Source organism: Pararge aegeria, chromosome 7 (genome assembly GCF_905163445.1).
Source record: "Pararge aegeria chromosome 7, ilParAegt1.1, whole genome shotgun sequence".
In the NCBI taxonomy this organism is placed as follows: Eukaryota; Metazoa; Arthropoda; class Insecta; order Lepidoptera; family Nymphalidae; genus Pararge; species Pararge aegeria.
In genome coordinates this window covers 16,587,226-16,603,701 of record NC_053186.1, presented here as the reverse complement: position 1 = coordinate 16,603,701, position 16,476 = coordinate 16,587,226, and the positions used below count along the sequence as shown (strand labels likewise).

The following is a 16,476-nucleotide window of genomic DNA, read 5'->3' as shown; positions in this document are numbered from 1 at the left end:
AGGTACTCAAATTATACGTGGCAGGTAACACAGTCGCTGGGAAGGCTTTCCACATCTTACGTATCAGAAACGTGAATAAAAAACTTTTGAAGTGCTAAGGCCATGTAAATCTGATTAACAAGACATTTTGTACGCGGTCACCTTATCAACGAGGACGAGGTTTAAGGGACTCTAATTTTAACAATACATTTGTAACAGTTAGCGACTTAATTGTTATTTTTAAACTGCACTGCCTCTTGCGCTCTAAAGCCACAAGCGTACCTACGCAGTATTTGCGGACGCTCGCGCTGGTAGCCGTCGTTCGGCTACAAATGTTGTCTATACTCATTGTGCTAAAGGGCATTTCTAGTGCCTTGTTATAAATATTTATACGGTTTCTTTACTGATTCTTACTAATATTTATATTTAAAAGTTTGTGTGTTGGTTTTACCTTTACGCTATAATGAGATTTAAGATGATAGCTAAGTGGTATAACATAAATAAATAAATAAGCTATGTATTCACAAGTAACATATTCACATAATATAAAAAAAAATTGAATTTAAATTATTTGGGTAGGACCCATCTTCGGGCAAATGCCTCCTCCGTTTTGCCCCACTGCACTCGATTGGTGGCGAGCCTCGTCCAACTTGTATAGAGGAATAAAAAAAAAATACATACCATAGTCCATAGGGCACAGTGGTAAGCTCCCCCATTCGTCACGCACAGTGATCCGTTCCGGGAGGTTGCACGGAATTTTAATGGGACTATTTTTGTTCCCAGTATTTCCGTTCCGGCCCGGTGCGGCCGGTATTAGAAGATAGTGCTTTTACTTGTACCTTATTTAGTAATAAATTTTATTTTTATTTAAACAAATTACAATTTATATGCATTTAGTTTACGTTTATTGGTTGAAGTTATGTGCGTTTTAAGCAACTGTAATATCACTTGCTTCAACGGTAAAGGGTAACATAGTGAGGAAACCCGCATGCCTGAGAGTTCTCCATAATGTTCTCAAAAGTATGTGGAGCAATAGGCCAGCGCGCGGCCTTACTTAATTAATTAATTTATTATTATTAATTAGAACAGCAAGAAGCCACTTACACTAAATAAAAAAAAAAAAAAGAGCAAAAAAAAAAAAACTTCGCCATAAACCAATATTAAAAAGAAAAATAAAAACGAATTAAAAGATTTATTGATCTATATTAACGCCGAACTCTCACAAAACTCCAGACAGTCGCGCATGATCTTCACACATGGCCTGCCTGAGAGTTCTCCATAATGTTCTCAAAAGTATGTGGAGCAATAGGCAAGCGCGCGTCGCGGACTACGGCCTTATTTAATTAATTAATTTATTATTATTAATTAGAACTGAAAGAAGCCAATTACACTAATTAAAAAAATATATAAAAAAAGAACAAAAAAAAATACTTCGCCATAAACCAATATTAAAAAGAAAAATAAAAACCAATAAAAAGATTTATTGATCTATATTAACGCCGAACTCACACAAAACTCCAGACAGTCGCGCATGATCTTCATACATTCATCAGGAATCAGGTTTAGTCTCTGGGACAGCATTGTGGGAGGAGACTGATGCCCTGCAGTGGGCCGGTAATGGGTTTATATGACGATGCATATATGTTGATGCTGATAGCCTAGTGTTCGACTTCGTACACCTCTATTTTTTTTATTTGAGCCATTAAAATAACAGTTGTAGGAAAACATCGTGAGGAGACCTCAGATGTGTTCCTACAACTGATATTTTGGATGCCTCAGAGATTTCTCTAACGTTCTCTCAAAGGCTTGCGAAATGTAGTTGCCGTGCAGCATGGTGGACTGTGGCCTAAAACGTTCTCATGTAACACGCCGGTAATGATAAAAAACAAATACGAGATAAGTAAAAGAACAGCTGGGAAAGAAAGTACAAAAAAAGTAATGTTTACTTTTTAATTCGTGCAAAATATCGGTAGGCCAGATACCAGACCAGCTATTTTTTTTTAAATTTCATATCAAGTAGCAAAAGATGCACAGGTATGCCATCATACGCCGCGTCATTCCGAGTGTGAACATCCTGGGTCAAAGTGGATTGACCTTTCAATACGAATTTAATTTGTTTTTCCTCAGAACAAGTTTTGCCAACTTAGATGCATATGGCGTGAATAATCCTGATGTATCCATGGCTGTTCGAAATCACGCAAATGTACTCTTGTTCTGATGACGTGAAATCTTTAAAATTATTTTGCTTTTGTTTTCAATTTCTGCAAAATTCGCTAAGTATCTAGTCGATGATAACGTTTACATTTCAATATCAAAAAAATTTCGTGTACTTTACTTTTAGTAGTACCTAGAGATTTTAGTGACAGATCTCGTCCAGCGATGCACCACCTTATGTTGATGTTGTTGTAAATGCTTATTTCTGCCGATCACATCAATGCTGCTTAGCAGCATTGATGTGATCGCTTTTTTATTTTATTTTTTATGGTAGTACTTGACGAACCAAGCAAATGTCCACCTGATGGTAAGTGGAATACAATTGCCTATAAACAGAGCTGCATTTCACAGGGCATGCAAGGAGCACGTCCTGCAACATGCCGCCCTGTGGCAACCACGCCCTTCAGACTGGAACACATTATTGCAGCAATGCTGCTTAGCGGCAGAAATAAGCACCAGAAGAGCTCTGTCACAAAAAGCTCTACTACTACTCTGTTCGATTCTGAACGGCGAGATTGCTAGTGTAATTACAGGCACATGCCTCAGGGGGACACAGAGCGGCACACATTGATTTGGAAACCAATAACATTCCAAATTCAAAATATTCGTCTTAACATAACAATATCCTGAATCAATATGCGGATTTCAAACAATGCAAATTGTTATAAAGAGTCTGCACCACCAAAATATTCTAAATTCAAAATTTAATAGCTGCCTTAGCAAATTAGAATGGAATCCGGGATATTCCAATTTTGAAAAAATATCCACGCGATACCAATGCACGCAACTTATGCGAAAGCTTAGCTTCCGATAAATGATAACGCAACCTTATTGCATTCGACTTACGGTTGCTATTTGCAAGAATATTTTGAATGACAAAATATTCTTGCAAATAGCAACCGTACAATTCGACACCTTTACGACTATGAAATAAAGTTGTTTTTTGTGTAAATATTTTCGTTCTAAAGTGTTACACGGATAATGTAGTAGCGCTGTCAGACATTACGTTCGATTTGACAGCACGTTATTCATTACCCTGCGTTGACTGATAAGGCTCGTGTTATAACCTTAAAAGAGTGCAATGCAAAGCTTTCGCCATAAATATAAACACCATAAACAGGGAATAAGATTATGGATCATAGTTTAGCAATCGTACGGTACGCATCCCGGTTTCTGACCTGTGTTTCGTGTTAGCATACCTACTAACCTAACTATAGCTAATAAGGCTTATAATAACGTATTTAAATACATTGAGCGTAAGTAAGTTCTAACGAAGCAAAGTAGCTTTTTAGGAATGCCGAATCAGGTGCATTCATTGAATTATTATAAATTATATTACATACTTATATATTTTTTAGCATCGTCAAATATCCGGCTTAAATATTTTTATCTGTTCTAATGACAGAATTTTGAAAATGGAAACCTTACCATTACTAGATTTTGAATATTATTTAATTATTAAATATATAAAATTTTAAACACCTAAAATAGGTCAATCTGTGTAAAGCCAGAAGAGAAAAAAAAATTGAAAACAAGTATTATAGGTCACTCAAGTCTAGGTATTTAAATTAGAACGTGGAGGGCTACCTCAAATGGACGTAGTTTCTCAAAAAAATTACATTTGATTGGTTGCTTAGTTGGGCGTGAAAGAAACACAAACAAAGAAATAAACAAAAACACCTTCGAATTTACAATATTAGTAAAGACTAAAGAATCTAGTTGGAACGTAACGTGTACAAATATATACATAATGACTTAAGCACATTCTTGCTGGGATGGGATGAGAGAATTCCGAAGTACGGTGGCAAAGTCCATTATCTCTATTTTATGCCACTTGCACGTAGGAACGTTTTCAACGACCAAATCATCAACATAACGGGAGCAAGCCCTACTGTATGGTAGGTAAACTAAGTTTTGAACTGTCATACCGATGGAATGCCGACGCGTATGGTTTTGATTTGGGATATTGAACACGAATGCAAGTAACGAAAAAAAATGTTGATATTAACTCAGTCGTGATGAAATGTTATAACCATCGTGGTTGCGGATCATTTTTATGCGCTGGTTATATTTGTGGGAATTTTTTAGGAATCCCAAATACGTATGACTTGTTTCAGTAAGGTAATAGGGTAAATTTACTGGTGCTCGTCCCTTTACTGGTCCCTAGTCTTCTTATGTAGTTTTGAAATTGGAATTCATAGACTAGAGGTAAACAGTATCCCAAAAATCTGACATTTAACATTTATTGGTATTGTTTACACTAGGGATGATCGATGTTTATCGATGTTTCATAAACATGGAAGTTTAGATGAACAACATTGATGTTTTGACTTCGATGTAAAAAGAATAAAACATCGAAAAGTCAATAATTTCTTTAGAGCGCCATCTAGCGTGCATTTAAAGTACTAGGTTAAACTGTATCAGTTCGATAATCATTAGATGCCCATTAAGTTCAACTATTTTGCATTATATTAAATTTTTCAAAAAATTTACATTTGTGAGTTATTGTGGAACAAAGAAACTAACATAGCCTACATGAAAGGTTAGTTTGTTGTGGGCTTTTACTAATAACACGTCGCGTTTAGAACTCTCGTAAGCTACGAGAGTTTAGTAAGATGAAAAATAGTTACCACCATCATCTGAATGCATCAAAAGTGGCCTATAAATGGCACTTTTGATGCATTCAGGAAATATTTTCCTTTGACAAGAAAACACTCTTGGTTCAAGATGTCGGAAAAAACCATTTCATTTTCCTGCTAATATATAAGTTACGAAATACATCTCATGACACCGTGCTCGTGATGTGTGTATGTGTGTGCGTGTGATTGTTATCGGATAACCTCTAAAGCGTTATCAGGCCACGGGCGGTCGTTCACCAGGCTCGCATACTAAGGTGCAGGAAAACTGCATACGAGTTTTCATCTTAACAGCGTGACCAGATTCGATTTCAGAACGTTGCAAGCTAAAACGCGACCTGTAATGCTACGTGGCCGCTCAGGGAACTTTCCCATTTTTAGTATGTTTTACAACTTTTAGTTGCATAAATAATTGAAACATATCGAAACAATATAATCAGTTATCCCTAAATAAATTTACAGTATTTTTTTTATTTATCATTGTACGGGGCTATGGTGATACGCTCCGTAACAAGGAAGTTATTCCTCCGAGCGGGTGCTCGGGGACCGAGGTCCGAATATTCAATAGATTTCCGGATGGACACTTGCCGATAACCACCTGAGGGGTTGCTACGGCGTCAACGGGCCATTCAGATGCTATTTTAGACGTATATAGCTTACGACCACGACGCTGCTCCAATCAAAGTTGGTGGCTATAAAAACTTATAATTAAAACAAACACCGTACGTATCAAATGTTATTATATTAGGCGAGTGGCAGACAGACATAACAATATGATACATACCAAGCAGTATAAGTTGAGTCACGTAAAAATTACGCTGAATATACGCAAACGACGCATCGGGCGTTTACTACAATTAAATATAAGTGTATTTTGGGTATTGTTTTACTAATTATAGGAGTTTTCAATATACGCTGTCCACCACGCAAAACCGTAGATCTTATATTATAAGAATGCCTGTGTTGACAGTTGTATATCGGCAAGATCGGTCAGCTGCAGCAAATGTCTCTTGGAAATAGTCTAGTTTAATGAAGTCAAAGGGCATTTAATTATATACAAATCGAGCCTTTACCGCCAAATTAGTGTAACTGACAATAAAAATATCTAGAAGCAGCTTTACTTAAATATACAAATAAACCTTCTTTTCTAAAATTTATGACTTTGCAGATAGGTACGCTTATTCGGCGGTAAAGACACGAAATGCTTTAAGGCTCATTATCTCGCTCAGAAAAGACGACTATTCTTCTCCTTCTTCTCTCTGGGCAATTTCTAATATATGCATTTGTGTAATCTGGTTACTACTAATACATATATTAGTATGCAGATATTTGTATGTACGTACTAAATAGTGTACCCCACCTATTCGTTTTTCTTTTTAGTTTTCCTAATCCTAAGGTTGCCTGGCAGAGATCGCTACTTAGCGATAAGGCCGCCTTTTGTATCCTGTTTCATTCTTCATGTGTTTGTTCTTTTTTTTGTCTCGTTTTTCTGAGTGGTGTACAAATGAAGAGTATAAATAAATAAATGTTAGTGTGATTGGTAATGTTAGAAAATTTTATAATTATGTAGTGGCAGAAGTTAGTGAATTGTTTTAAACTATTACCTAACAATGGCCGAAGCTTCCCATAAGAATAGACCAAAGGCAATTATTGTAAACTTCTAGAGTTGTACATTAGTTTAAGCGGGGAGTGACCCAGTTTAAGCCCACAGCGTACGCTGTTCTGCGAAACTGTATTCAAACTGACCACTGTTCCAAGCAGAGATCTTTTTTCGTGGCACCTGCTATATACATACATACCTATATGATAATCCACTTTGGATATTGGTGACAGCTGTCAAGTATCTTTTGGAACTTGCTCTGTCAGTTCGAGGCACGAGCACGTGCCGGGGAATTATAAAACTTGACTTTTGAATGCAATCTTTTTAACTTGACTTTGCTCATGAATATTTAATCATAAATGAATCGAGTATCTACAAACTCTTTTTGGAACCTATTATTATTTATAAAATAAAAGAATCCGTGTACCTACACGTAAAAACTAAATACTTGTTGGGTGGTAATCAAACAAATGGTTTTAAACACATTCAAATAAATAATGACCACTTTTTAATTTTTGTAAAACAAGCGTAATTTTTTTGAGTATTTATTTACATAAAATTACTTTTATATAGATAAATCATACCATGGTAATTAGTTATATTTTTAAATATAGATAATAATAAACAACATTAAGATTAACTTTTAAATTTTATTATTATGTTTTAATATGAATAACTAAATATCTTTTGATTAGTGTAATGAGTTGCCATAACTATAAAAGTTTTTTTTTTAATTTTCAAGGCAGGACCACGTACCAGTACCGATCTTTCTATTATAATAATATAAATCTTTATAAAACAACGTAGGAACGTGTATTATTTACTTTCTCCTTTTTTTTTAAACCTACAAATGTAAACATTTTGGAAAGAATTTTCTTTATCGGTTAGACAGATTTTCATTCCACCAGATTTTTGTCACTTTATATCTCAAAGGTACCCATATGTTTTTTATCAATTTAACACAGCTGAAATCGCGGTGTAGAGCTAGTCGTACTTACAATCGTAAGGTCAAGAACCCTAACCTAACGGTGTATGTATGCAAAACAAGAAACCGTGCCAGTAAACAAACCTTAAAAATAACTGCCTTCGTCCGATTTAAGTTTTAAAAAAATATATCAATATTAATGTCTAAGCTCTATAGAATAATTTATGCAAATCTTATGTGTAACATAGATTCTTTAATGTATCTAGATTATGACGCGATTTTTGTTATTTATTATTAAAAAGGTTATGTACAAAATATTATAATTATTTCTGCATTAGGTATACAAAATCTAGTTCTGCTAATTATTTTTTACCTATTATATATTTGATACTCTATTTTTTTTTGCACCCGATAGTAAGTGATAATGCAGTCTAAGATGGTAGCGGGCTAACCTGTTAGTGAGTATGGCAGTTATATTAAACACATACCTCTAATCTGTTTCTATGCTAAGCGGTACGTCTTTTTCGATAGGGTGGGAACTAGGCACGGTCGAAGCCTCACACCAGACCACACCAGAGAATAATCAAAAATTAAGAATTACAAAATTTTCCCGGCCGGGATTCGAACCAGGGACCTCCAAAATAAAACAACAGCGCTCATCGCTGCGCCAGGGAGGTTATCTTTATTAATATTCCATATTGGATTTTTGCGACGAACTAAGATTAGATTTTTGGAATTAACTGATTATTTTTTTTAAACGCAAGACAAAATATGTTCCCATAATAGATACCTTACCCACCTACTATTTCAAATACGCATAGATTTTTCCATTTATTTATTAGTAATGGTTTCCCCCGATTTCATCTTTATAAAAATTCTAATAGGTTTTCTACAAAATTGAAAAATTCATTTATTTCAAGTAGGCCTAATATGAGCACTTTTGAAACGTCAAGTCTGACTGTTTGTAGTGACTCTACCACCGGTTCGTAAGGCAGATTCTACCGAGAAGAAGCCGGCAAGAAACTCAGCAGTTGCTCTTTTCCAACATCAACAAGTTACATTTTCCATTTAACATACATTTTTCTATCTTGTGAGAGATGAAAGGGGAGCCGGATGCTTTCGAACTTTCCTACGCTATCCTAACAAATAAACCCCGACCGCTCCTAAGTTAGCCTGTCAAACGAAAATAATATTTTATAAATACTACTTGGTAAAGGAGATCAGCGCGTTCAAACAAACAATAGAAGAGACATTTCAGCTTGTTTTTTTTTATTTTCAGCACGATAGTAACATATAAAAGTAATTATAAAGATTAACACACAGGTTGAAAAACACAAATACGTAAATATACATTACATAGAGAAAAATTACATAACTTTAGTATCAAATTACACCAAAGGCTATGAAATCTGAAACTTCGAAGAAATCGTTGTCAATACAAGCAAATAAAAAAAAAGAATCGAATTGAGAAACCTTTTTCAAGTCCGTTAAAAAAGTAAAGCGAAAAGTAAACTTAATTTCAAATGCCTCGCTTGGTTTAAATCACATGTATCGGGCATAAAGTAAAGCATGTCGAAAGAAAAAAAACATTGTTAGTGACTACACGCGGACGTTAAACATTCAAGGGCCAAAAACAACAAAAAGAATACCTAAGTGTAAAAGTACATACTAACTTTTAGGGTTTCGTGAGATCTAAATAACATATTACGATTTGCGAAAGCGTGTTTATAAGTTTTTTTTTTTTAAGAAAACTTGTACAAAATATTCTGCTTTCTAAACCAGTGGTAGAGACACTCGTTTTTACTTACATTTAAATGGGAGCTTAAAATTAAAAATAGAATTTGAAAGCGTCCGCTATAGGAACATGAGCTTTTTTAAATATTAAAACAAGCTTTTACTTAAGCCTTATTATTTACAAAATACGAAAACTTGTACAATAGTTTCTCTTTGAGCCTTTTCTACCACTTTCGGTAATTTAAAATTAAGATAAAATTATCGAGAATTTATCCAAAACTAAAAACATACAATGGAAATGGAATGTGGACGGTCGAGTGGTAGCGATCCTGCTTTCTGAGTTCAAGGCCTTGGGTTCGATTCCCACAACTTGAAAATGTTTGTGTGATGAACATGAATGTTTTTCAGTGTCTGGGTGTTTATCTGTATATTATAACTGTATATTATTCATAAAAAAATATTTAACAGTAATTTTAGTACCCATAACACAAGCCACGCTTTCTTTAGGGCTAGATGGCGATGTGTGCATATTTGTAGTATATTTATTTGTTAAAAACACAATAGGGGCAGTGGCATGCACTGATATGCTTACCAGGTTATGCATACGGCAGGAAAATAGCCTAAAATGGAAAAAATCCTCTTCCAATACGAGCTATTTTCCGATTTTAGGGTATGCAGTGTTTTTGTGCATGTTTGGAGCGCAAGCCACTGAATAGGGGCTAGAGGAGATGAAAAGAACTATGCTACCACTCACGTCTTTCTATTTCCTATAGTGATAAGAACGCACCACAGAATTAAGAACATATAGAATATTGAAGCATTAAAAACGACTCCACTTTGGCAGTGTTTTTCGAACAAACGTTTAATCACTTGATACTATTTAGCAGTTGAAAGTAATTATTGTACTCTAATGTTTAATGTTGAAAGTAATTATTGAACTGTTTTTACGTTTACTATAAAATGCATAAATGGTTGTGAACTAGCAACATTGTAAACTGTTAAGTGAGACGATGTGACGCGTTTTCACTGTTAGTGGACACAATGCACTGCATACAAAAATAGTTGAATGATGATTCTGTATGTTCTTAGTTCTGCGGAAAGCACTAAATGTACTACAGAAGCTGTCTCAAAAACTCATTCTCCTATGCAAAGGCAAAGATCGATTAATATACAGCATAATAATTGGTTCATATTTTTGTAAAAAATTGTATAGGTGCGTAAATGCGTAAAATTTAGAAATGATGTACATATAAATACTAGATCGGCAACGATCAATGAACATACAGCTTATTTAGTACTATATTCTTTTTTTTTTCTTCTGACTTTACACAGATTAGCCAATGTCAGGTGTCTATATGTTTAATAAAAGTTAGGGAAGTCCTCATCAATCCTTGGCAGTTATTCTGTGACCATAGGTAAGAAAAGATGAACCATAAGAAAATGTAGCATTTTTGCCATAACAATAAAGACGAAAGGTCTTTTTAATTTTTACTATCACATTTTTGTTTTATAAAATACTACCATAGATATTTTGAAGAGAGCTTCTTCAATTATTATTTTCAAAGGCAAAGGTAGATAGCCATACAGTCTATAAAGTCGTTTATTATATAGTAGAAAGCTATTAATATATTAAGCTTAAATACTTTGTTTTTTTATATTGAATCCATATATTTTTATTTGAATAAAGACCTACAGCCGTAGCATGAGTAGTAGCAATCAAGTCTCAATAATTCCAGCTATAATTCACTAATGATTTGCGTCTGTATCGCTTTAGGCGCTTCTTGGAAGGCTGTTGTTGGATGTAAGGCCGTATCTTCACTTCGGAGAATCTAAGTTACACCAAATGTAATGTTGTACCTAACTCATTTATTAAGTCAATAAACAAGTATTAATATTTCAACACAATAAGATTAAAATCGTAGTTTATGGCACTCTTATTAAAGAAGGTTATTAACACGAGAATTTCCTTAGAAGCAGCCGTAGTAGTACAGAGGACGCTACTACCTGTTCTCTGTTTTGCGAACCAGTACCAATGGTTTGTCTATAATCACGCAGGACAGAGGAAGGGCTAAAATAAATATTCACATACAAATAAACTTCTTCATTCATATTATTACTATCGTAATATTATCAACTGAAAAAGATTTCGTCAAAATTCTTTAACTTTTCACAGAGATTGTGCAGTGCATAATAGCCCCACACCTGGAATTCGCAATTCCCTTTTTTCTTGGAATTTATTTCCTAAAATTAAATTGCATAAAAGTGTCAGAATAACAATAACATCATCAGAATGCAATAAGAAATATATTTTACGATCGAGATAAAAAAGATATCAAAAATAAAAATGTAAGAATGCTATTGTTTTACATAATTCTGAGGTGCTAAAAAATAAAACAAAGTTTTACCCGCCTATCTGACATCTACCTAATACCTACCTCTATGGTCAAGTAACAAAATTTCGCTTATATTTGTCCTGTGCAGGTGATAATTATTTATTCAATTACATATAAAACTGAATATATATTCGCATTAATGATGAAAAGCGGGGAGATATAACGAGTACATGTATTAAGTCATAGTTGTTGCTGCAATAAAATGTATATTTAAAAAAAAAATTACGTTTGATAAAAAGTGGTTTCTATAACTCTTCGATTTTCCATCTATCCTCATGCTTGAAAGAAGGACACACCAATAAACACACTTTCGCAGTTGTCTTTATGACAATGCAAAAAGTTCCTCGACATGCTTTAAAAAAACAACAATACGAAATATTTATTTAATCAAAAATACCCATCTTTAGGCTGTTTACATTAATTAAAAACGAAATAAAAAAAAACACAATAAAACCCTCGAATCGACAACAGATAACAAATGCGAAGATTCCAAATTCAATTTCGAATTTCGAAAAGGAACAAACAAAGATCGGTAAACCACATTTTGTTGTGTGTGTGTGTTAAAAAAACTTCCATTTCATTTCTACCAACAATGTTACTGCGTAACTCAGGTAGCGAGGTTTAATAAAATACGTCCATGTTTTATTTTTTTCTTGGTTTTTTTATTCTGTGTCAGACACCGGCTTGAAACAGGTTTGTTGCCGTCCCGTTCTAACTTGGTTAGATAGTTACTTTTGTCTCGTTTATCAAATAGAGCTTGCAATTGTTTTACTATGGCTTTACTGCATCTAGGTATTGTACACTCTAGTAAGCATACATTATAGATTCACACTGAACGCACTGTTAAATATGTAATATTGACTATTCTGTGATGTAAGCACCTATTTGACTCGTGATCTAGACACTTGTTTTAACTGAACAAAATAATGGTTTTAAAACTTTGGATGCAAATATTTTTTTCAGAGGCTTCTAGCTTGTTGTAATCCGTCCACTTCGTTGGGCGTCAACCAACGCTGAGTATTCCAGTGATGGGTCACCATTCCAGCACCTTGAGACCCCAACGTCCATCAGCCCTCGAACCATTACCTATTTCGGTAACTCTAGTTCTTCTACGGACCTCTTCATTTGTGATTTGGTCCGGTAGAGATACTCCCAGCAATAGCTATCTCGATCGCCCTCTGAGTGTCTCTGATCCTTCTTAGAGGTCCATAAGAAGGATCAGAGACACTCTTTTTATAATATATAGGCCTACGTCGGTAGTACAAGTTCTACGGATCGCATGATTTCTAATTTGATCACGTGGAGTTAGATCTCTGTTCTTCGCTAGCTGAGTGACTCTGAGCCTTCTTACGAAATCCATAGTAAGCCGATAATCAATATGCATTGCTATACAATAAACACGAACACCTTTCTTAAGCATTCAATTGTTGCGTTACTCAGAACTGGTACCCACGCCGCTCGTGTAACAGAATATCACGTGCAAATCAAGACGCGCTGATTTCTGATAAGATTAATATAAAACCTGCGGCGTCTCAAAGTAAACAGCAACGGAGACGTTGCAGTAACGAAGCGATACTATACTAGGCTTTAAAATGGTCTTTGTTGAAAGAAAAAAAAAAAAAAAGAATAACTTTTGTTTGGGTTTTAAAACACACAACACACAATAAAATTGGAATACAACTTACAGTCTACACAACAATTATAGGTAAGGTGGGATCCCAAAATGGTCTTCAGTCAGAAAGCCAGTCTTGCTGATGTGTTTGTTAAGGACCCAGCGCTGATCTTCCGTACATCGCACAAACTCAAGCCTTGTTTACTATAACGTTGACTTGTCACGTAATCTTAGAGTAGATAAATAGCTGTTGCCCGTCTTTGGGTTTATTTGAATTCCGCGGGAACCGTCCATTTTTCCATAATATACCTCCATTTCTAAATTTTGCTTTTATATTATCAGTAGGATGACAATGACAATAAATCATTTAAAAAGTACTCATAGACGTAAACTTACCACTCGATTTAAATGACACTAATAGTGCAAACCGCGCGATGGAGGTTACATTTTAAAAATAACTTATTTTGTTCTTAACTGTAATGCTGCTAATATGCCTAATAATGTGTGATATTTCTTTTACTTTTTTAATTATTCATGGCATAAAATTGTTATTGTGGCTTATTCATGATATATAGGTTTTTCTATATTTTAAAGACCATCATTTTTGTTGAACGTAACGGTTAGTTTTTACAATAATTTTTATCAAAACACGCGGATAAAAGAGCTTGTTAGTGTTTTTTTGTCTGGCGTTCTATACAAATTATTTTAGACTGAAATCTTACGATTATTACAGTTTTTTGTCTTTATAATATTAGTGCAGACTTAACCCCAGGGTAGGTTGTAAGAGATTGCTTTAGCAATAGAATACCTTCGCATAAAAATGTTTGTGAAAGTATTATTTCACTGTATTTGTGTCGTTTAGTTATCTATAAATTATTATGTGAGTTTGCGAGCAATGAACTTTTTAAACTTTATAGCTTATACTAGCAGAACTAGTGTCGTGGAAAACCGCCCTTGAACTAAGCTCACGCACACGATCAAGTTACACAAAGCACAAATTTACTTATGCACTTGCATTTTTGCTCTTGCCTTAAATTCAACTCTGTGTAATCGTAATACGGTTCACCTTAACAGGCTTAGCTAGCAAATAAGCTGGCAAATAAAAACGTCAGATATCATATGTGAATTACACATAGATATAATATGTCATTCATCAGCATCATCATCCTCAGCTCGGTGTCATATATTGGACAGAAACCTCGATACCTCCATCATCGGAGGAGTGCAGATTAATCACCGTCCGAAACCCAACGCTCTATCAATCGTCGTCTAAGCCGAGGTTCGGCCTCACTTATGCGCCCTTAGGTCAACGGTCCGTTTGATTCTTCGAGCCCTAGGTCTCAAACTTATTCATAGCAGAGCTATTCCAAGGCTCACCGACCCGCGCCATCCTATTGAAACCCATAAGGTTAAAAAGGTTTGACGGCCAATTGGCCCAGTGGGCGATTCCCACAACTAGAAAATGTGACGAACATAAATGTTTTCAGTGTCTGGGTGTTTATCTGTATATTATAAGTATTTATGTATATTATTCATGAAAATATTCATCAGTCATCTTAGTACCCATAACAAAAGCTACGCTTACTTTGGGACTAGATGGCGATGTATGTATTGTCGTAGTATACTTATATATTAAAAAAACAAAAAAGATAAGTAAAGGCAATTCGAAAACAAAATCTATCGCAGGACAGAAAAAATTAAAATTGCAGTGAGGACGTGGACGTCTACATCACAGACAACTGTTTTTTAATATGTATTTTATTAGTTTGTATGTTTATAGATATGATTACCATAATGTAAAAAAATCTATGCATAAATTTTATTTTTATTGTGCTACCTAATATTCAGGATATACTGCAATAAATAAAACCATTGAAAAAGCTATCGCTTGATTTTATTAATTAGAACAAAATTTAATATCGCTTTTTTTACAAAATCATTTTAATCGTACAACTTTTGCAGGCATCGATTCCTTTACCTTTGTTGTCGCGATTTTTATAGCGACATAAATAATCATAAACGTTGATAAATTGTCGTAAAATTTTACAACCCAAACGCATTTTGCATTCGGTCGGCTAATTATTTATAATAAAATATATTTTATTACTGTTCAATATTTAATGCACTTTACTGCAAGATTATACAAATTGGTAAAAAAATATATGGTTTATTTTTAGCGATTTGGCAGGACAGGTTTTCGCTCGCCTGATGCTGATAGACAACTGCAATACAAGCTGATGGTAGGGCAAGAAAGGATGAATTTCATCATAATTCTGATGAACGATCTTATTATCCACTTTGTGAAAGTTTTTTTTTTATCCATTTCTACATTTATGTTCTTGTTAACATATTTCTTTAAAAAATACTTATAACACTTCAATTTCGATTTAAATGTCAAATGCAATTTATTCAGCACAATACATAACGTTACATTAATAATACCACCACCAAGTTTGGGAGCAGCCATGTGTTGAAATTAAATAATTAATGAAGTTCAAAACACATAAGTTAGACAAGGATATCGATATTTTTATATACCTTATAACGAGTTCTGATTGTGTACTGTATTCACTTGTATAGCTTAGGGTTCATTCGATAAAGAAGTCTAATTTGTCCCCGAAAATCAAGATTTGTTTGTAATTTACATAATATATATATATATATATATATAGTTTCGCGTAGGAGTAAACATTGATTTAAGAAACCGCTCTAGAACTTAGAGTAGCCAAGTTCTGGTTATGATACTGAACTTGGTTTCTTTTTACATTAATGTTTTAAGTGGGATAATAAATTGTGACTTTTTACGCATTACGCACACTAGTGTTTAAATGAAATCGTCTATAGTAATTTATTAAATTAAGCTAACAGTTTTTTTTTTGTTTCAGATTATTGGACGTTAAGAAAACACGCGGATGGTGCGTCGAGTGACAAAGAAAATTAATTTATTTAAAAAAGCTTACTTATATTTTTTTTAATTACGTACGTAGTCTGTATCATGTTCTAAATTATAAAGAAACCCGTTTTATTAATTATTTAATAGTTATTAGTAATATTATGAGTTTACTTTCTTTGGCTTACGTACATCTATTTTGAAATAACTACGAAGAATTTCTAGTTTCTTCTGATGTCTGTCCATTTTTACGCTTATGACCTGGACAGATTTTGATACAGTTAGTTTTCTTTTTAAGTACATATATCTAGTTAAGAATGATAACATGAAATGTGGAAAGGATCTCTTATTTAAACCTTTACCTCAACTTAGATTTAACAAAAAAATGTTTATAATTGAGTGCATGTGAAATTAATAAGTTAATATATCAAGTTTGGTTTTTAAATATATTAAGTTAATATAATTTTTCTGAGACAATCTTTTTCGAACATTT

At 33.9% G+C, this 16,476-nt stretch overlaps 1 protein-coding gene across 1 annotated transcript in view; it reads left to right on the top strand.

The window, feature by feature from the left end:
* Positions 1-16,078, top strand: part of LOC120625173 — a 31,467-nt gene extending 15,389 nt beyond the window's left edge. Inside the window, exon 2 of the mRNA XM_039892150.1 lies at positions 15,979-16,078. Coding sequence (XP_039748084.1) covers positions 15,979-16,034 — 56 coding nt within the window. The 3' untranslated portion in view covers positions 16,035-16,078. The remainder of the gene's footprint in view (positions 1-15,978) is intronic.
* The last annotated feature ends 398 nt before the right edge of the window (positions 16,079-16,476 follow it).